The sequence below is a fragment of the Typopeltis vanoorti genome, chromosome 11 (genome assembly GCF_054136105.1).
Source record: "Typopeltis vanoorti isolate ZY-2024b chromosome 11, IOZ_Tvanoo_1.0, whole genome shotgun sequence".
Taxonomy (NCBI): domain Eukaryota; kingdom Metazoa; phylum Arthropoda; class Arachnida; order Uropygi; family Thelyphonidae; genus Typopeltis; species Typopeltis vanoorti.
In genome coordinates, this window is record NC_143559.1 from 21,185,967 (window position 1) to 21,207,749 (window position 21,783).

At 38.5% G+C, this 21,783-nt stretch overlaps 1 protein-coding gene across 1 annotated transcript in view; it reads right to left on the bottom strand.

The window, feature by feature from the left end:
- Nucleotides 1-6,960: 6,960 nt before the first annotated feature.
- The window catches only part of LOC150101361 (phospholipid-transporting ATPase ABCA3-like), a 646,575-nt gene continuing 631,752 nt past the window's right edge, over nucleotides 6,961-21,783 (bottom strand). Inside the window, exon 23 of the mRNA XM_090400940.1 lies at nucleotides 6,961-7,278. Within this exon, the coding sequence (XP_090257066.1) occupies nucleotides 7,102-7,278 (177 nt within the window). The 3' untranslated portion in view covers nucleotides 6,961-7,101. The remainder of the gene's footprint in view (nucleotides 7,279-21,783) is intronic.

The following is a 21,783-nucleotide window of genomic DNA, read 5'->3' on the forward strand; positions in this document are numbered from 1 at the left end:
TGCTTCTGCCTTAAGTATCACTACCTCTGGTCTGGCTCCCATTGACGAGACCTCAATAAAGGTCAAAACCGGTGAAACTTAGGTAATGAATGGCAGACTGGGCTGTTGCTGTCACCCAGGTTCTGGGTGGGGGGTAATGAATGGCAATGCTGTAGCCCTTGAACTTAACTGAGGCATGGCTGTTGCTGTAACCCCTCAGATGAGATATGAGCGGCTCTGCTCAGTGGTGGGATGAGCCTGCCACGGTGTAGAGCCAACTGGTTCTGAGAGTTCTTCTCGGTGGCAGGGTGAGCCTGTTGCTGAGAGTAACAACGCTGAGTTTTTGGAGTTTGACCTGTACTTGAATATTCAATAAAGGTCAAAACCGGTCTGGGTAGTGGCCCTTCCCTTAATGCATAGCATTATACATGTCCACAAGGAGATGTGCTTTGCATTGTGGAAGATACTAAGGCAAGGAGTGATGAGAGCTTGGTCCACCTTTACCACGAGTTGCCTCAGTCCTGAAGATACTTCAGGTGCAAACTTTGTTTGCTTACACTTGGATAAAGGATTAAACTAAATTTATTATGAAAAGGACAAGTGAAGGTGAACATAATATGAAGAAAATGTGAGTTGATCAAAGAAAACATGAAAGTGGTGGAAGATGAGAACAGCAGATGTGGTTGTAATGAGAGAAAAAAAAAAAAAAAAAAAAGAGAGACATTTGCATAGACATATTTCACAGGATAAAGCATGAGCTCAAAAAGTACCTGGCTAATTATACAGCCAAAAAAGTAAGAAAGGAGTTGTGAGAGGGAAGAGAGCAAACAAGATGATTCATTTCTCAAGCAGGAGCACTTCATGAGAAATAACGAAATCATAATCTTTAATGGTACCTGTGGCATAATCACGATAATCACAGTAATAAACTTTAATGAAAGCACAAGTATTTCATACTGAAATTAACAGTACATTGTCAGTGCATGGAAAAAAGCAATTCAAAGAAGAGGAATACAAAGTAAATAATCTGTTTAAAATAGTTGCCACATGCTAGAGAAAAAAAAAATTTGGGAGACAGTCATTGTAATTTAGGTTAGGTTGGTGTAAAAGGGCTTCACAACTTTAAAAAGTTATTCATGTTTAAAACTACATCTGTGAAGACAACCTTCATTCTGCAGTACTATATTGTGCCAGACCTAACTTTTGAAGTTTTAGGTATTTAATTTAGTACTGATGTTCATAAATTTTTTTTTTTTTAATAATAGAATGGCCTGTCTGTCCAAAGTATGCCAAATTATATTCACAATGGATCTGGTAAACATCAACTAAAGATAAAGGCAACAGTTAATTTTTAAATGGTAAGAGGAGATAAATTTTGTTTACAGGAAACTAGGTGAGATTACGGTGAAACTTCAAAATTCTACTAATAGGTTTAGAGATGCTGGAAATATATGGGAGTGTAACCCTGTAGCTAGTAAAGAATAAAGCTAGTAAAAGCTATAAAGTAAAGAATCCTTAGGTGTTGGAACATAGGATCATCTGTTGGATTTGATAATGGTTGCCACAATTAAATTCTATTAAAGTTTTGACAGTGAGAAGTTCCAAGCCTGAGGAAGATGAGCACACGTTATACACTCTTAATTAATGACTTAACAGCCCTGATTTTTTGGGAGATGTCATGAGTAGACTTATGATTTATATATCTGTCAGTAAAGGCAGTGTTCTGATAAATGCTGGTTGACAAAGTACTGGATGCTGTGCGAATAAGAATGATGTCTGTGAATAGTAAATTACCAGCATTTTCTTTTTTCCATGGAGAACAGAATACATGCATAAAGTCTAAGTTCATTTTCAGAATGAGGCCAAACAAGAAAAACATTATTGACATAGCAAAACCAGAAAGAGGGTTAGAGATGAACAGTTGAAAACAAGTTATCTTCCAGATGATTCAAATAATAGTTTGCTAAGCTCTTTTCCACTGCCCTAACCTGAATCGGAATAATTCTCCCCCCCCCCCCCCCCCAAATAAAAGCTTGGGAAATTCTCATCTTACATTAAATACACACACGATGATGTTATTTGTGTTTTTACATATATTTACGTGATTTTCCTTTTGATACGTATGGACTATCACTGTTTCCTAAAGTCATGGAAGCTTTCATGCACCTTGTTTCCAACCTGTTTCCACTGCATTCAGTATCCAATTCGTGTCCCTACTGCATTTTGTCTTTATAAATAACTTCTATGCCCTTTGAGTATAGAAGATTCCTCAAGAGAATAACAAGGGAAGCTAAGAGTGAAAAGATGAATGTGAATAAAGACTATGAAATCATATACTTTAGAGTTGAAGTTTTGGATCAGTTTCATAGAGGTCCTTATAAGGACTGGCTTAAAGGAGCGACGCAAGAATGCTTTTCATCTTCCCCGTTATCTGTAGAGGACAGTGTAGGGATAAGATGTTATTGAGCTATTAAAGCTCTCATCATGGCAGGTGGGTAACAGCAATAGCCAAGCCTCAGTTAGAACTTCATTGGCTACAGCATTGCCATCCATTACCCTCCAAGGGTATTAGTCACCGCATCTCACGGTCGATTAACTCAACCTATCTGTCCTTCGTAGAGGTGAAAGTAGCACATTTAAAGTCAACAGGACAGTGATTCTACAATGATAATGCTGATAAAATTCATAACAGCGCTTCATCATTAAAATGGAGATTGAAAACATTCTTAAATGCTAGAAGAATATCTACAACTAGAAGTAGAAAACTACAAGTCAGGTTTCCATTAAAAAATTCTTGAGAACCTTAAACCTCTTATGAGCCTTCAACATCAGCATGCTAGCTAAAGAAGATGTAATTGAAGTTGGGGTCACAACATATTAATCTTGAAATTAAAGAACTACTTTAATAGTTATTTTTTATATGTACTGAATATTTTATTTGCTATCTTTATGCCTTAATACAGAAGTTGTGCCACTGTATCAAGCACTAGTCAGACTGTACTTGGACTATTGTGTTCAGATTTGGTCACCTGGATTTCATTATGATGTGGAAACATTGGAGAGGGTTCAGAAATGGGTCAATAAGACAATATCAGGACTCTGGAATGTTAGCCATGGAGAGAGGTTGAAGGAATGTGGATTTCAGTCCCATAGCAGGTCAATTCCCTCTTCCCCCAGTGCCTTCCATGCCTCCGCTGGAATCCTGTCGGAGCCCACAGATTTTCCATTCCTCAACCTCTTCATGGCCTTCGTCACTTCCACTCTACTGGTGTTCTGCACTATCCCCTCAGAAGGCTGCCCATCTTCTCTGTGAGTTCTTGCATTTTCCTCATTCAAAAGTCCCTCAAAGTATATTCTCCATCTTTTTCTTATGTCCACATCTCTCCATGATACTCTTCTTTCAGCATCTTTGATCTGCCTCACATGTAAGATGTCCTTTGCTGCTTTATTTCTACATTTTGCTAGTTGGTAAATTTTTCTCTGTCCTTCCATTGTTTCTAATTGATCATACAGATCTTGATATGCCATGGCCTTCGCCTGTGCCACAACTCTCTTGGCTTCTTGCTTTCTCTCTCTGTACACCTCTCAGTCCTCTTCCACTCTTGACTCAGGTTTTTTCATTCTATGAACAGGCAAATCAGCCAGAGAACATACAGTTTACAATTTACCAGAGAACATACAGTTACAGTGTGTGTGTTGAGGTAGATTGTACAGTTGACTGACTTCACTATACTGTGATACACTGTGGCCAGTGCAGAGTCACTTCCTATGATGATTCCTCAGACTGTATGAAGAGAGAGAGAGAGAGGGTATCACATAATGATAATAAAAATTCATGACAAAGATTTGGATTTTGTAGACTTTCAATCCACTTTAAAATGTTCAAAATTTCAGCAATAAACTTACTTAGCTATAAATAATAATGGAAATGAAACACAGCAGAGAAAAATCCTAGCAAATAGTAAGTAGTCAACAGTTTAATGAGCCTAGTATTTTGTTTCTGCCACAGTCATCAGAAATGCACTATAAAACTGTAGTATGCTTGTAGAAAATGCAAAGAATGAGGGAATGATTTTAGTCTTTAGGTTCTTTCTAAGACACATCCTGAAGTTCTAAAAAGGGTCACTCTATGGATACTAGTTGGTAGCAAGGGTTATTATGCAAGAACACACATTCAAATTACTATTTTCTATATATCGTGAAATTAATTATTTTTTAAAAAAATATGGAAACAACTACCATGTTATAATAAAACTTCAGTTTAATATAAACCAAAATAATCACTTGACGTTTTGACCTTCATATCAAGTATAATAAATTTAGTTTAATCCTTTATCCAAGTGTGAGCAAACAAAGTTTGCGCCTGAAGTATCTTCAGGACTGGGGTAAGGTGATACAGCACCAGGACAACTCGTTGCAAAGGTGGAGCAAGCTACCAACACTCCTGTCTCAGTATCTCCTATAATGCAAAACACATCTCCTTGCGGATATGTCTAATGTTATGCATTAAGGGAAGGGCACTACCCAGACTAGTTTCGACCTTTATTGAGGTCTCTTCAGTGGGAGCCAGGCCCAAGTTGAGATACCAGGCAGAAGCATTTGCAGGTGCTTCTGCCTGCAAATGCTTCTGCCTGGTATCTCAACTTGGGCCTGGCTCCCACTGAAGAGACCTCAATAAAGGTCGAACCTAGTCTGGGTAGTGGCCCTTCCCTTAATGCATAACATTAGACATATCCGCAAGGAGATGTGTTTTGCATTATAGGAGATACTGAGACAGGAGTGTTGGTAGCTTGCTCCACCTTTGCAACGAGTTGTCCTGGTGCTGTATCACCTTACCCCAGTCCTGAAGATACTTCAGGCGCAAACTTTGTTTGCTCACACTTGGATAAAGGATTAAACTAAATTTATTATACTCTAACCAAGTGAAAAATAAACTTTCAACTTCATATCAAGGTCGTCATCTGGAGTATACACATAAAGGGAACAAGCTACTTTACAATCTACATGGTATGCTAAAGTCACAATAATTTGGTCAACTATTAAAACTACTGGCCAGACCAGTAGTTTTAACAGTGAAGGGAGAAAAAAAAACTTACTACATCAAAGTTAGAGTGCTGTTATTATTATTATCTATTTGGTTGCAAATCACTAAGATATATATTAAGCTAGAGAGCAACATGCTCTCACATAAATTAGAACAAAATAGCATGGATGGTAGCCAATAAGAGCTGAAATTATCACTCAGAATCTTAAAATAAGGATTTGCTAGAGAACTTGAAGAACTTAGGTGGGCTAAATGTGTGTCATCCAAATCCTTGGAATTTTTATGCTGTGATTATTGTTAAGATTAGAATAGCTTGATCAAAATTTGAGCAGGCTTCTTTAAATTTGCATTCATACAGGTTTTTGTATGACGTAAGGAACAAATTATTGCTAATAATTTGTAATTCTTGTTTATTATTAGACACCTCCAGGGAGTCCAAAGACTCATCGAGGGAGAGTGTGCCAACAGTATCGAATAATTGATTCCCTTCAAACTACTAACTGCACTCAAACTTACTTAACTGAGCCATTAGTAGCAGGGACTCTACCAACCTTTGCCGGCTTGTCATTGGTCAATTTATGAGCATGTTCATTTGAGGTTTATGAACGAAAGGTTTATGAGCATGTTCATTTGAGCAAATTGTTATAGCTCTGTTTTTGAGGGTGTTAACGATTAGAAGTTGTTGGGAAGAGTGGTGATAAGCGTTACCATGTATATGTTGGCTAGTGTGTGTGGAGGCCTGTGATAGACGTGGCTATACATGTGGGAAAACGTGGTATACCTAGGAAAGAAAGCGAGTTTTGATTTTCAATTTCAATAGTAAATTGTATGCGCACACGTTGTTTTTTCAGGTGAAATTTTGATCAACCATCCTAATCTTATAAATTAAAGATACCAAGAAATTATATACTTGGTTTGATCCTTTATCCAAGAGTAAGCAAACAAAGTTGCTCCTGAAGTATTTTAAGGACTGCAGTAACTCATGGTAAAGGTGGTGTGACTTCGCATCAGTTGCTTTTAGTATCCCATAATGCAAAGCAAATCTCCTTGTGGACATACTTAATGCTGTGCATTATGGGAAGGGTCATTACCCAGACCGGTTTCGACCTTTACTGAGGTCTCATCAGTGGGAGCCAGAAAGCCTAATATATCTCTCTGGCCTAATATATCTCCTAATGATTTGTAATCAAATAGATAACAACAGGACTCTAGCTCTGATGCTGTAAGGATTTTTTTATCAGCAGAGGTCAGGCCATTAGTTTTAATGGTTGACCAAATTACTGTGACTTTAGCATACCATTTCGATTGAACATAGCTTGTTTCTTTGTATGTACGTATATACTCCAGATGATGATCTTGATAGGTTGAAATGTCACATGGTTATTTTGTTTTATATTAGACTTAAGTTTTACTATAACATGATAATTTTTTTTAATAATTAATGCTGAACACCATGCAACTATGAAGAAAAGGATTCTATATTGGGAAGTTTCACACATCTCTATTTGTGTAGGTTAGGTTGGTGTTTAAGGGCAGTGGCTAATTCAAAAAAAAAAAAAAAAGTCTCGAATATTTATACTTACTGCAATGTTTAGAAATGTAAAGGCATTTCTTTAATACAAATGACATTTACTTTCTTCTTAGCAGTTCTATAATTTTATACTTCTACATCAGCCTGGATTCAGTGAATCCAGGCAGCTCCGACTTGCCAAGTCGTTGGTATGGGATGAATACCATTTGATGTAATTATTATGCCATCCAAGTGGATTTTGTAAAGTTCAAAAGCAGTTTTTAAGATACTTTTTTTAAAATTAATATTTCATAGCTAGTAAGGTTAAAATCAATGCTTCTTTTTTTTTTCTTTTACTTTACAGTAACATTTTATTAAAGAATAACTTCTTTGGTACATCATTACACTAATATAAATAATCCAAGTGTATCAATAATAATTAAAACTAATTTACATATTAATTCTAAATTTTTATTAATACTGAAAATGTTGCAATTTGTACATGTTTAAAATTAGTAAATGCAGTGCATGAAAGGACATATTACAGTGAATTAAACTCTTGAGCAGATTAAAATTCATGCTGGTCTTCTTGCTGATCTTTAGCAAAAGATAAAAATATCTGTTCCAGGGTCGTATCACTTACCAAGTAGTCTTCAAGCTGGAATTTTACCTTCGCCATTTCCAGCACTGTAAATAAATAGCTCCATTTTAAAGAAGTATCAGTGATGTGATAGTGTAACATTCCCTAAAATAAAATAATAAAAAATTAGTAATTCATTTCATAAGTCATATGTATGAAATTGATAACCATATTATGTATTAAAACTGGTAATTAGTTTACGGAATTAACAACGCATATACAGTATATTAATTAAAGGTAACTTTAATAAATAACTTCTATATTTCGGCAACGTCACGTTGCCATCTTCAGGAACATAAAGATATGGTATGTGCACGCAGGCACTAACAAAAGCAAATGAGGAAGAAAGCAAGAAACTAATATTGTTCCTAAAGTCCTAATGGAGCCCTCTGGTGGGCTAATTTGGTTGACTTGCCAGTTGGGCTGAAGTTCTCAAAATGTAAGTCTCCCAAATTTGGGGTAGTTTCATGCACCCAAATTTGAGGTTAGGAACGTTTTTTAGAGCTGCTGAAGATTCCTTGAATAATCTTTCGTATTTAAACTTGCTGCGGTGTATTATTTTTGTTTTCTTCCAAAGAATTCTATGGTGAGTATCTAAGGTATGATCTGCCACCCCAGAGCGGCTGTACTGGTGAAACCGGATGTAGTCTTTGTGTTCTGAAATCCTGATATTTGTTGTTCTGCCTGTTTGGCCAAAGTAGGACAATTTGCAGCTGCAAGGGACCTGGTATACACCAGGTAGGTCTAGGGGAAGTGGTTGGTCTTTGGTAGAGCAGATAAGGGATGCCAACTTTTTATATGGTCTGTAACAGGAAGTAAGGTCATATTTTCTGAGGATATTGGTTATTTTCTTAGAGGTTCCCTGGATGTAGGGGATGGTGATAGATTTGGTGTAATCTTTATTGTGGAGGGGGGAGGGGGGTTGTGGTTTATTGGTTTGAGTATTTTTTTGGATTTTTTGGTGGTTATAGCCATTGGCTAAGAAAGTGTTGTGGATGTAGTTTAGTTCAGTAGTTAGGGCCTTGACATCTGAGCAGATTAATTTTGCCCTCTTATATAGTGTTTTTATAACCCCATATTGTTGTGGGGGGGGGGGGAATTGCTGGTGAATGTATCTGCCAGTATGGGTGGGTTTTCTGTAAACAGAGAAAACCAAAGATCTATCAAGCTGGCGGGTGATTAAAGTGTCTAGGAAAGGGAGGGTGTTGTTTTCCTCTTTTTCTAAGGTGAACTGGACTCTGAGGTGTTGGTTGTTTAAGTGTGTTAGGAAGGAGTGGAGTGAGTCTGAGCCATGTGGCCAAATAGCGAACACATCATCCACGTAACGAAGCCAAATAGTGGGTTTTTGTGGGGCGGAGTTTAAGGCTTTCTCTTCAAAGGTCTCCATAAAGAAATTGGCCAAGGGTGGGGAAAGTGGTGAACCCATGGCTGTCCCCTCTATCTGTTTGTAGAACTTTCCTTGCCAAATGAAATAGCCTGAGTTCATTGTGAACTGAAATAGGGCTGAGATATCGGGAAGAAACTTGGCTTGGATGAGCTCTAGGGTTTCTTTGAGTGGGACATTAGTGAATAGGGAGGAGACGTCAAAACTGACCATTATGTCATTGTGTTGGAGTGAGAGGTTTTCTACACTGGCTTTAAAGTGGGCCGAGTTTTTTATGTGTGATGGTGTGTTGCCAGTATAGTGTGTGAGCGTTTTGGCTAAATGTTTGGCTAATTTATATGTGGGGGAATCAATGCCATCCACTATGGGACGTAATGGCACATTTTGTTTATGTATTTTTGGGAGTCCATATAATCGGGGGGGGGGGGGGGGTCTAGAGTTATAAGGTTTTAGTTTGTTAGTGACTTCCACAGGCCAAGAAGTGACTTTCTTAAGGAGTATGTGGAGAGTTCTAATCTGAGAGCTGGTAGGATTATATTCAATAGGGAGGTAAGTAGTACGGTCTAGTACTAAAGTATTAAGCTTACCTTTGTAGTCCTTTTGATTTCCCTTATAATAAATTGATTTATTATAAGGGAAACACAGTGGCGTTTCCCTTATCCGCTTTGGTGATTACTATTTTTCTGTTATTCTTCATTTCTTGTAAGGCTGCATATTCGTCTTTGGATAAGTTGGTTTTTGGAGGTTTGGCTTTAGTGAGAACACTGACTACATCCAGTCTGACGTTGTTGGCGACATATTATGTATTCTAAGTGTTTTAAATTGGATAAATTGGATATGAGTGCATCTCTTATTGAAGAGTGATAAGAACCGAGGATGCTGTAGCATGTACATTAAATGTTAAGTCCATAAATGATATCACTATTTTCTTATGAAAAAAAATCAAGCAGTTGTGCTGGATGGATTAACTGAGTGAATAACATTTCTGCTCTCCAACTAACAGGCTAAATCCACTATGGCATGGATATTTTTAGGTCTTTAGACACTAGGTGACTTTCATAGCCAACTTGAAAATCAAAATACATTTACTGCATAGGGAATATGTATGAACTGCTTCGTCAACAACAAACCCCATATAGACTTTCAGATAAGTATCTGTGTGGAGCTGAGACTACACATACAAATATGTGTGATCTCAACTCCAACTTCAATAGTGTCCACTTTCATCTCAAGTCTACAAAATCCCACTTGATTCTTTATCTGAAAGAAATCAAATTTTCAACCTCTCCAAGCACTACTCATCTCAACTTTCCTAAATAGCTCATTGGCTTAAGGATGGCATTTGTGTATATGTTTGCTCTGATATACCATACCAAAGAGAATTCAACTTAGAATCACCCAATCATGATCTACTTTGGCTGGAAATCTCTCTGCTCCGCTCTGTCAAATTCATATGCTGTCTAGTGTCCTTGGTAAATGTGGCAGTCGAGTTTAGCTAGTCTAGAAAACGTGTTTTTAAAGTTAAATATAGTGTGGCTTTTTGTCACAAATTGTGCTGCAATTGTGCATCGGTTAGAAACAAGTGTCCTTCAGTGGTATTATTGTTTAGAACTGTGTTGTATATATTGTGTTTTCACTGCCGTTTGTTTCACTATATCAACGTGTAAAGATGGCGTCCAACAAGAAACGTACGTCAGCGGCACGCAGGACTTCTGCTACTACACGAAAGGCTGGCTCAGCGTTAGATTTTTCGCAATGGATGCGTTGCAGAAACTGCTACATGTATGCACCGAAAAATGTGAAGGATCTGTGGTCGGTCTGGCAAAATGAGAAAAACGAAAATGTCGACGTATGTGAGAAGTGTCGGGATAGGCTGTAGCGTTTAAGAATGGAAGCTGACATCGGGACCGTAGCGGAAGAACTTCGGCGGGAGTTTATGAAAATGAAAAATGACCTTCATCTTCTTCATGAGGAAGTGGAAGTGATCGGTAAGGAGATACTGGAAGTTAAAGCTGAGTTTAATGTATTAAACAGAGAAATTAGGACTATAGAGATTACTTTAGCTGAAGTAACTAGAACAGGATTACATATGGGTGAGTCTTTGGTGAATGATTCAATAATAAATAGTATGGGAGTGATTGGGAGTCAACATGATAAAACCACAAGTGGCCTAGAAGAAATGAGATGTAGTGAGAGTGGGGGGGGTAAGTAATAGAGAGTTGAGTAATGAAGCTGGGAGAGTCATGCTGAATAGTGTAGAGAATGAGTCCATGAGTGTGGACTTGAATGAAGTTAACAGTGGTAAAATATATGGTGATTCTATGATTAAGGGTATGGAGAGTGGTATGCATGAGGAGTGCTTGGCTGATGGGACAATAGAAAGAGTGGCTTTAGCAATAAAGAGAGGGCATGAAGCAGACAAGATGATAGTTATGGTGGGTACGAATGCCTGAGAGGTAGTATAAATCGGGTAGGAAAAGATTTAAGAACATTATTAGATATTGTGAAGAGGAAAAGTGTCAATGGGAGAATAGTGTGTGTGCTGCCTCGATTTGACAATTACGAGTTAAGTAGACGAGCAATGATAATGAATGATATGATTGCAAGAATGTGCAGAAAAAGAGGTTTGGAGTGTGTTTGAAGGAAAAAGGCAGTTGTATGCTAGAGATGGACTGCATCTTAACATGGAAGGACATAAGCGATTGAAGAAGTTATTGTTTTCTGAACAGGTTGAAGTTATTGGGCAGGGAAACTAATATTGAAAAGGTTGAGTGTAAGAGAGAGAAACTTTAGCACTGATTGTGTATTTATTGATCCTTATAGGCAGAATAAATTTCAGAAGAGAGGGGATAAAAATCGGCATAGGACTACGGTAGTTAGTGACTTATATATCAGTTCTAAAGCCGGTACAAGATCTAGAGGGAATCTGCAATTTTTGTATACCAATGCTAGAAGCATTCGAAATAAGAGAGAAGAATTTTTGGCATTAGTCAGTGAAATCTCACCAAAAGTTGTAGGCATTAGTGAAACTTGGCTGTCAGCAGAAGATGTGGTCACTGGAATTGAATGTGATGGGTACAGTATTTTCAGGGAGGATAGAGAAGATAGAACAGGAGGAGGAGTACTGTTGATGATAGCTGATGTGTTGCAGCCAAAGAAAGTAGTATATCATGATGATAGACATGTGAATGAGTGTTCATTTGAGGCAGTCTGGTGCGAAATAGTGACCAACGCAACCAAATATACAGTTGGATGCTGCTATAGGCCAGGGAGTACGGGGGGAGATATTGAATTCATGCATCAGCAACTTAGTGCAATGAGTGAAGGCTTAGTGATTATTATGGGGGATTTTAATTATGGTGATATCAATTGGAAGGAGGAATTATCACGTAGCAAAAAGGAAATGGAGTTCATACATCTTCTACAAGATAATTACTTGAAACAGCACATAACTGAAGGGACACGTGGTGTGAGAGTGTTGGACCTGGTTATTGGTTCAGAGGTTATATGCATAAGTAAGGTGTCCTCGTTACCTCCAGTTGGTGAAAGCGATCATGTGGTATTGACTTGGGAGGTTGCAAAATCTGTGGATTTTTCTATTAAGAAGGGGTATGTACGGAACTACAGGTTAGGCAATTATAACAAGCTTCGGAGTGAGCTTGCAGCCATCCCATGGCAGAACATATTGCAAGGAAAAGATGTTAGCAGTGCTTGGGATAAAATCAGCGGGTATCTGAGGAAAGCAATATCAGATTGTGTCCCCATGGTCAGGAGGTCAAACAAGGCAGGCATTAGATGGATGAGCAGTAGTATCAAGCTTGAACTGCAAAAAAAGAAAATGTTATGGAGAATTTACAAGGAGAAAGGCGATCAGGACACCCATGAGCAGTACAAGGCTCAAGCTAGGAAGGTTACCAGCATAGTAAGAAAAGCTAAATCAGATTATGAGAAGACCTTAGCCAAAGAGATCAAGGGTAATCCCAAAGAGTTCTTCCACTATGTGGCAAGTAAGAGGAAGAATGACTTCGGAAGGATAACCTTAGTGGGTGCTGATGGTATTGAGGTGACAAAATCAGATGTAATAGTCGAGTTACTGAGTGATCACTTTTCAAAAGTCTATCACCCAAGTGAGGATATCTCTATACCTATAGCAATACCTAATGTGAGAATTGAAGCTAAAGAATCAGAGGTATTAAATATATTGCAAAACTTAAATGCAAACACTGCGGTAGGCTTAGATGGAATATCAGCTCGGGTGTTGCGTGAATGTGCAAATGAATTGTCAACCCCTCTTACCTGGATGTTTAATTTAAGTTTGAACTCTGGTATGGTCCCTAGGGAGTGGAAGTTAGGCAAAGTGGTTCCTTTGCATAAGGGTGGCTCTAAAACTGCGGTATTGAATTACAGACCAATCACCATCTCAGGAGTAGTGGTAAAAGTATTGGAAAAGTTGGTTAAAGACAAAATTCAAGAATGGGTGGATCAGGATATGATACTCTATAGAGGCCAACATGGTTTTGTTAAAGGTAGATCCTGCCTTAGCAATCTATTAACTATTCATAATAGAATAACATCGGAGTTGGACAAAGGAACTGGCTACACAGTGGTACTTCTGGATTTTGCTAAGGCTTTTGACAGGATACCTCATAGAACACTGTTACGCAAATTGGAGCAGATGGGCATGGATAATAAATTGGTGATATGGATAGGAGAATGGCTCAGGGAGAGATACCATAAGGTGGTGTATGGAGGAGCCGAGTCCAGAATGAGGCAGGTGACCAGTGGTGTGCCTCAGGGCTCTGTGCTTGGGCCAATGTTGTTTAATTTGTATATAAATGATATAGGAAACGGCTTAAAGGGAGATATTCAGTTGTTTGCTGATGATGCAAAGTTGTGTAGTGCAATAAAACATCAAGCTGATGTTGAAAGTTTGCAGGAGGATTTAAATAAGCTGGTAAAATGGGCAAAAGAAAATGGATGTCAGTTCAATGCGGAAAAGTGTAAAGTCATGCATTTTGGGATTAAAAGATTACCAGCTGTGTACTACATCGATGGAAAGGTACTCCAAGAGATTGATGAGGCTAGGGACTTAGGGGTATTGGTAGATAGGGAGATGAAGTTCAGAGGACACATTGCTAAGGTGTCCAAGATTGCACATAGGATTACTTGGTTGTTGAGGAACACACTGACATCCAGAGATAAAGAGGTTATTATTCCCCTTTATAAAGCATTGATACTTCCACATTTGGATTACTGTGCTCAGGTCTGGTCACCTGGATTCCTTGGAGATGAGGAGGCTGTGGAGAGGGTTCAGAGAAGAGTGACCAAGTTGGTGAGTGATATAAAAAATGCTCCCTACATTGATAGATTGAGAGCTTGTGGATTGCAGAGATTGGTTGATAGGCGAAGAAGAGGGGATATGATAGAAACATTCAAATTACTAAAAGGTTTTTATAGGATTGATGCAGGGGAAATGTTTCAGCTGTGTGATAGTGATGGAAGAACAAGAGGTCATCTCTGGAAATTAAAGAAGAGTGTGGTTAACAAAGGTGTCAGAGCAAGGTTTTTTGCCTGGAGGGTGGTGAATGAGTGGAATTCATTGCCTGACTTAGTTGTGAGCTCTTCGTCTGTAAATGAATTCAAGAAGAGATATGACAGATATTGTTTTGCTAGTTTGGGTCTCCCGCGATGAGTCTACTGACTCCATGGAGATACCCGTAATAATAATAATAATAATAATATATCATTCTCCCAATGTCACCAACCACTGAACTCTGACTTCCTTTTCCTGAAAGTGAATGTCCTTCAGTCTAACTTTTCTAGCAGTAAGGTTATCTCTTTTCCTGCAGCTATCTTAATTTTAACATTGCCAACTGATTTTCCTTCTCTAACTGCACAAAAAGCAAGTAGAGAAGATGAGACATTTGTCATCAGAAATGCCATTATGCAAAACTGTTCACTTGCCCACCAGATAACTCCAACCACTCTTGACCTCTTCCTCACTAGTGATGTTATCCCTCTACATCTTCTGTCAAGAGAAACCGAAATTTTGATACAAAATAAAACACAGGCAAATTATAATTATACAAATCATTTATTTCAATCAATATACTCTCTCTCAGCTTTGATACAGCGTTTGGCACAGGCAATTAATTAGTTAAATGAGTTTTTTATATCGGTTTTTGGGATACTATTGAGGATCGTGGTTACTGCCGCTTGAACGTTTTCAATGGTGTCGTATCGCTTTCCTTTCATCGGCAAATGAAGTCTGGGGAAGAGAAAGAAGTCACAGGGTGCTAAATCAGGTGAATACGGCAAATGATCCAACACACAAACTTGGTTTTTGTTCAAAAACTATCTCACAATGTTCGACCGATAAGATAAGATGATGCATTATCGTGCAAGTGACCAGCTGCCTGCATCACGATATTCATGCCGTATGCAATGAATTCTCACTATTGATCGCTTCAGAACTTCAAGATAAAACTCGCTATTGGCCGTTTGGCCAGACAGAATGAATTCTTTGTCCTTGGAATTGTAGAAATAAATAAGCATTGCTTTTACTTTTGACTTCTCCAAGCAACTTTTTTTCGGATGCCCCTCTTCTGGTGGTCTCCACTCAGCACTTTGTTTTGGGTTCATACTCAAAATACCATGTTTTGTCACCATTAATGATTGTTTCAAAGAAGACCGAACCCTTAAGAGTAGTTTTAATGAGGTCTTGCAGTGTTCAATGCGATACATTTTTTTAGTCGTCAGTCAACTTGTGGGGAATAAATCGCGTATTCAATTTACGAAGGGCCAAACTCTGGGTCAAAATGTCTTCAATTCATCCTCGATTAATCTCATGGACTATATCGGGTTTTCTTTGATGAAATCGCACACTTTTTGGATATTAACTTCGCTCAGTCCAGGTTTTGGACAGCCCAGCTTTTCGTCGTCCTCAAGCGTCTCACAACCACTTTGAAATTGCTTACACCACTCATAAACTTAAGTACGGGATAAGTGTTTACTTTTGACTTCTCCAAGCGACTTTTTTTGGATGCCCCTTTTCTGGTGGTCTCCACTCAGGCACTTTTTTTTGGGCTCATACTCAAAACACCACATTTTGTCACCAGTAACGATTGTTTCAAAGAAGACTGAGCCCTTACGAGTGGTATTAATGAGGTCTTGCAGTTCAATGCGATACATTTTTTGGTTGTTGGTCAACTTGGGGGAATAAATTGCAAATTCACTTTATGAAAGCCCAAACTCTTAGTCAAAATGTTGTGCACAGTTGAGTTTGGAATCCCCAATTCATCCTCAATCAATCTCATGGACGATATCTGGTTTTCTTTGATGAAATCACACACTCTTTGGATATCAACTTCGCTCAGTCCAGTTTTTGAACAGCCCAGCTTTTCGTCGTCCTCAAGCGTCTCACAACCACTTTGAAATTGCTTACACCACTCATAAACTTTACTTTTGACTTCTCCAAGCGACTTTTTTTTGGGCTCATACTCAAAATACCACATTTTGTCACCAGTAACGATTGTTTCAAAGAAGACTGAGCCCTTACGAGTGGTTTTAATGAGGTCTTGCAGTTCAGTGCGATACATTTTTTGGTCATTGATCAACTTGGGGGAATAATTGCAAATTCAATTTACGAAGGCCCAAACTCTTAGTCAAAATGTTGTGCACAGTTGAGTTTGGAATCCCCATTTCATCCTCAATCAATCTCATGGACGATATCGGGTTTTCTTTGATGAAATCATGCACTTTTTGGATGTTAACTTTGCTCAGTCCAGTTTTTGGACTGCCTGGCTTTTCATCGTCCTTAAGTGTCTTGCGACCACTTTGAAATTGCTTAAACCGCTCGTAAACTTGAGTATGGGATAAGCATTCATCACCATATGCTTTTTGAACCATTTGATGCATATCAGTAAAACTTTTACCAAGTTTAACACAAAAGTCAATCGCAGCTCTCTGTTTGAAAGTCATTTTCTAACCTTCGTCAAAACACTGTCACTCTTGGCACCATAACTCGGCTTCTAATGAAACAAATGCCATAAACAGTTGACACAACACCAATGAAGGTTGCTGCTTTCAACAACAAAAAAATACAACAGGTGGCGCCGCTAGTTTCTTCTGTATTCGAAAAGTTCGGTTTCTTTTTGAACAGAGGGTGTAAATACCCCGTGAATGTTATAGGTAATTCTGAGCAACACCCACACAGCTATTCTCAACCAAGAGTCATCTGGCATTATAAGAATGACAAGTTGGATGACCTTTGATTCTATGTTTCATTCCCATTTTTGGATAATTGCTTTTGCCTTTCAAACCCAAACATACATAGTGAACACATCACTAAAGTAATCCTCTCCAGAATGGAAGCATGTATTCTCCATTCTATGCTAAATTTCCAAAACTGCAAGAAAATCATCAGTGTATCAAAAACCGATTTCCAAAGAGTCAAAAACTTGCATTGTTCCCAAGTAGCAGCCACATATTTTGGTCTCTTGCCATAACAGCCATCACCAGCCTGGTTGGCCGAGCAGTTAGCGTATCTGCTCTTCAACCAAAAGGCTGCAGGTTTGAATCTGGATGAATGTTTATGATCGTCTGTGAAAATAATAGTGGAAGTGGTGGGCAGTAGGTGGTGTTGGTGTAGATGATGAAGTTTGCATTAGTTGGTGGATTGGTAGTGGAGATGGAGAGTTGTAGAGTAGGTGCTCTCACTCGATGACTCCCTGGAGAGACACCTCCAGGGAGCCCAAGGACTCATCGAGGGAGGGCACCTGCTCTACAACTCTGTCACCGCCACTCTGACCACAACTACACCAACACCATCTACTGCTGACCACCACCACCACTAATATTTCCAAAGACAATCACAAACATCCATGCCCACGGCAGGATTAGAACTCGCAGCCATTTGGCTGGAGAGCGAATATGCTAAGTTGTGGCTGGCTGTTGTTAACCACAGCAAGCCACAACTTTTTCCCAACGCCGCTTCCACTGTTATAATACACTCAGATGAGTCTATTGCTATCATAGATAATTTTGGTAAACGCCCCAACCATTTCAACCACCCAATGCCTCCTCTGACCTTTCATGAGGAAGTGATCATAAAAATCCCACTTTTCACGTGAGACACAATTTTATTTTTCGACGATTCTTCTATTTATGTTAACTTAGTAATTTTATTACTTAATTAATAATTAGTTTTCAACAACTATACTTACAACTAAAATAAACATAGTGTTTTAATTTCTTTCCCTATGTCATTTTTAATTTTTGGTGTGTATTGAGAGGGGTGGCAAACTCAAAAGCTCTAGCTACACCACTGGGGATGCCAAATTAGATACCAAAAACTACCTGACCCTAGCAGTATTCCTCAAATTATCCTAAAGATTTTCACTCCAGAGTTGATTTCCATTCTATTTATGCTTTCTTATTCCACTGGCATCTGCCCTATGCCCAACCTATTCCAAGGAGGGTGATGGATCCTTACATCAAACTATCACCAAATCTCTCTCTCTCATTTTGGTGCTCTCCAGAGTAATGGAGAGAAGACAGCTGTGTTGTTTTCCTAAGACAGTGTATCTAGTCAGATCACACTGGAATTTAGTAATTATACTAGCAAGTGTTTATATTACATAACATAAAGATAGAATGATACCAAAGGTACATTATTTACACCAATTCACTTATTTCTCTGCCGGCCTAGTGCCTGCAGAGAAATAAGTGATAATAAAATAGAAATCAAATCTCTTTTAAATCTGGAGGCTTTGCTCAGATTTTTGGGATGCATGGAAATAAGGCTACAGACACTATAGCTTACTTTTACTTGATGATATACTGAATGTATTACATCAGCTGTCAAGCAGATTATAAAACAAAAAGTAATATCCCAGTGATAAATATCATGAGAGAGAAATCAACAAAAACAACCTGTACTACATTAAATCTGCATTTAAACTTTGGGAGTTGAGCAGGTATGGTAGTCTGTCATGCATTATATGTTTGTAATATGAGCAATCTGGCAGGTATTTTATTTTGGTTATGTACAAAGATAGTTGTTGTCATCAAAATTGGCAGGTGATATTTGGTGATGCTCCAGTTATGATTTTAAATTGCTTGTTTCAAAGAGGATCTGATCAGAAAAGTTGATCCAACCCTACCCACTGCAGCAGTCTTGGGAAGAAGCAGAGACGTGGGACTCATAGTTGAATTTTGATCAGATGAGAAAGAGCATCATTCTGCACCCCTGAAGGTGAACATCAGGATTTGCACCTATCCTGGAGCTGATGAATGTGGAGCAAAAATGTCAAATATATTTCTCAAGAACTTTGCCACAACTTGGCAATGTTCTTGGGACTTATCTATAGCTTGCTGTAACTATCTTTCTTTTCTCTCAGTCTCATATTGTAAGAATGACAAAAGGTGGTAATGTCATCTACATGGAGGGCACTGCTTATAGTAGGAAGAAACTCTGTTATCGAGTTTACTTTGACTGCGCATAGCAGGAAACTCAAAACTGATCTTGTGGGAGAATGGACTAGGAGAAAATGTTACCACTCAGATCTGAAAGATTTGGTTAAACATAGTTTCTGATGAAAAGTGTGTGTGTGGAGAGGGAATTCCCCTCTAAGACCAAAGTTGTAGATCTTTCAGTATGCCAAATATCCAGCTGTCATATGCCAAAGAAAACTGATATGGGATGCATCTCTTGAGTGATGCTTCTAGTCTGATGAAATGATCTAGTGTTGAATGATATTTTTGGAAGCCAGACTGGACCATAAAATTATTCCTTTCTAGAACCCATTAAAGATGAAAGTTAATTACCGTTGTTTCTAAGATACTGCACAGATAGCTAGCCAGAGCTATTGGATGGTAATTTGTGGGAATTTTTGGATCCTTGTCTTGGCTTTGGAAAGGTATTAAGTGCTCATGCTCACACAAAATTCTTTTAAAGAGATAGAGAAGTTGATCCATGAAAGTAGGGGTGATGTTTAGCCAACATAATGGATGGTATCCGATCCTACAAAAAGATGATTTGACACTGAAGCAAAGCAGTATTTAGCTTTTGTTTCTTGAACTGCCTATTGTAAGGTTCCAGGCCATTTGAAGTGAATAAAAAGTGATGTTTTTCTGCTTTGCTTTTTTACAGCCCTTGATTTCAAGGGGATAATAATACTTGGGGAAACTCTCCCTGAGAGTATCAATGACTTTAATTGATCAGCATTGTGTTCTAAGTTCAAAAGTGGATGCACATCTGCCCTGATTTTGGAATTTGGATATTATAATTAGTGTGTGTTTATGTGTGTGTGTGTGTGTGTGTGTATATATATATATATACACAAAATTATTATATAGTATTATTATATTATATATATTATATTATCAAGGCTTCAGAATTTTTAGAATATTTAGTGTTTTATAACATATTTTTATTAAGATATTGCAATATCTTAATAAAAAATATTTTAAAATGTCTAAAAATATATAGTTTAAAATGGTGCTAAAAATGCACAAGAAATGTAGTGCTAAAAAGAACCGCGAAGTTGAGAATAAGTCTTGCCTTGCTAAGGAGGTTATTGAATATATGAAGCCGATCTGGTTGGCCAAGTGGGTAGTGTATTCGCTCTCCAGCCAAAAAGCTGCAGGTTCGAATTCCGCTGTGGGCATGAGTGTTTGTGACTGTCTGTGAAAATACTAGTGGTGGTGGTGGAGGAGATGAAGAGTTGTAGAGTAGCTGCCCTCCCTTGATGAGTCTTTGGACTACTTGGAAGTATCATGTAATAATGGTAATGAAAATTATTTAACTCCAAAATTGCAGAAGATAAAGCAAATTATTAAACAGACAATATGGATTTGAATTACAGAAAGTTGAGCAGCATTTATTATTATTTAGGCCTCCAAGGAGTCAAAAGACTCGTCGTGGGAGGTCCTTCCTAGGAAACATAAAGTCTATCATACCACTCCTTAAACTCATTGACTACTCTCACTCTCACCACTCTATCAGGCAATGCACTCCATGGTTCAACCATGCTCAATACAAAAAAAAACCCACTCCTAACCCTCTTGCTCACAGTTTCCTTTTGTAACTTCCAGGAATCGCCCCTTGTCATCACTCCTTCCCACTGTTCAACAAAGCAAAAGAACTCCCCAGTGTCAACCCTGTAGCAACCTCTCAACAGTTTAAAAGTCTCAATAATATCACCCCTCCTTCTTCTATCCACCAAACTCTGCAGTCCACATTCCCTCAGCCGATCCTCATAACTAACATTGTTCAGTCCTGAGACTATCTTTGTTATCTGCCTTCGTACCCTTCCCACAGTTAATTTATCTCCTTCAAATCCTGGGGACCAAATCTGAGAACAATAGTCTAAGTGTGGTCTAATCAGGCTCTTATACAATGGAATGATAACTGTTTTATCTCTGCAGGTCAGCATCCTTCTCGTTATTGCAGCAATCCTCTGTGTTACCTTCACCACCTTTGTGATATGTCCCCTGAATTTCAGGTTTCTATCAATCATCAACCCCAGATATCTTGTGATCCCTACCTGCTCCAGTATAGCTCCTCCAACGGAGTATGCAGCATCCCATTGATGTGTCCCAAACCTCAAGACCTTACATTTTGCTGCATTAAACCGACACCCCTATTCATTTGCCGATCTCTCCAGCTTATTCAAATCGTCTTGCAGGGCTACCACATCTGCACTATTACTAATAATCCTTCCCATCTTCACATCATCTGCAAACAACTGAATGTCCCCCTGCAATCCACTGACAATGTCATTGATATAAAGTTTAAACAGTATAGGTCCCAGTACTGAGTCCTATTGGACCCAACTTGTAACTCTTTGCCTCCTTGAAACTGCCCCACCATACACAACTCTCTGATACCTATCGGACAGCCAATCCTGAATTCAGTTGACCAACCTGACATCCAAACCCATGTGCTGCAACTTAAATATCAGCTTATCATGTGGCACCCTGTCAAATGCCTTCTCCAAATCCAAGAAAATGGCAGTATATGCCTATCCCTCATCTACTGCTCTTGTAACTTTATTATCAAAGGCTAGCATATTACTAAAACAAGAGCGCCCCCTTCACATATCCATGTGGCCTCTCACAAATAACATTACTTTCATCTGCCAATGCTGTATATGGTATCTAACTAATTTCTCCAAGATCTGAACAACTACTAATGATGCACGAACTGGCCTATAATTAGACAC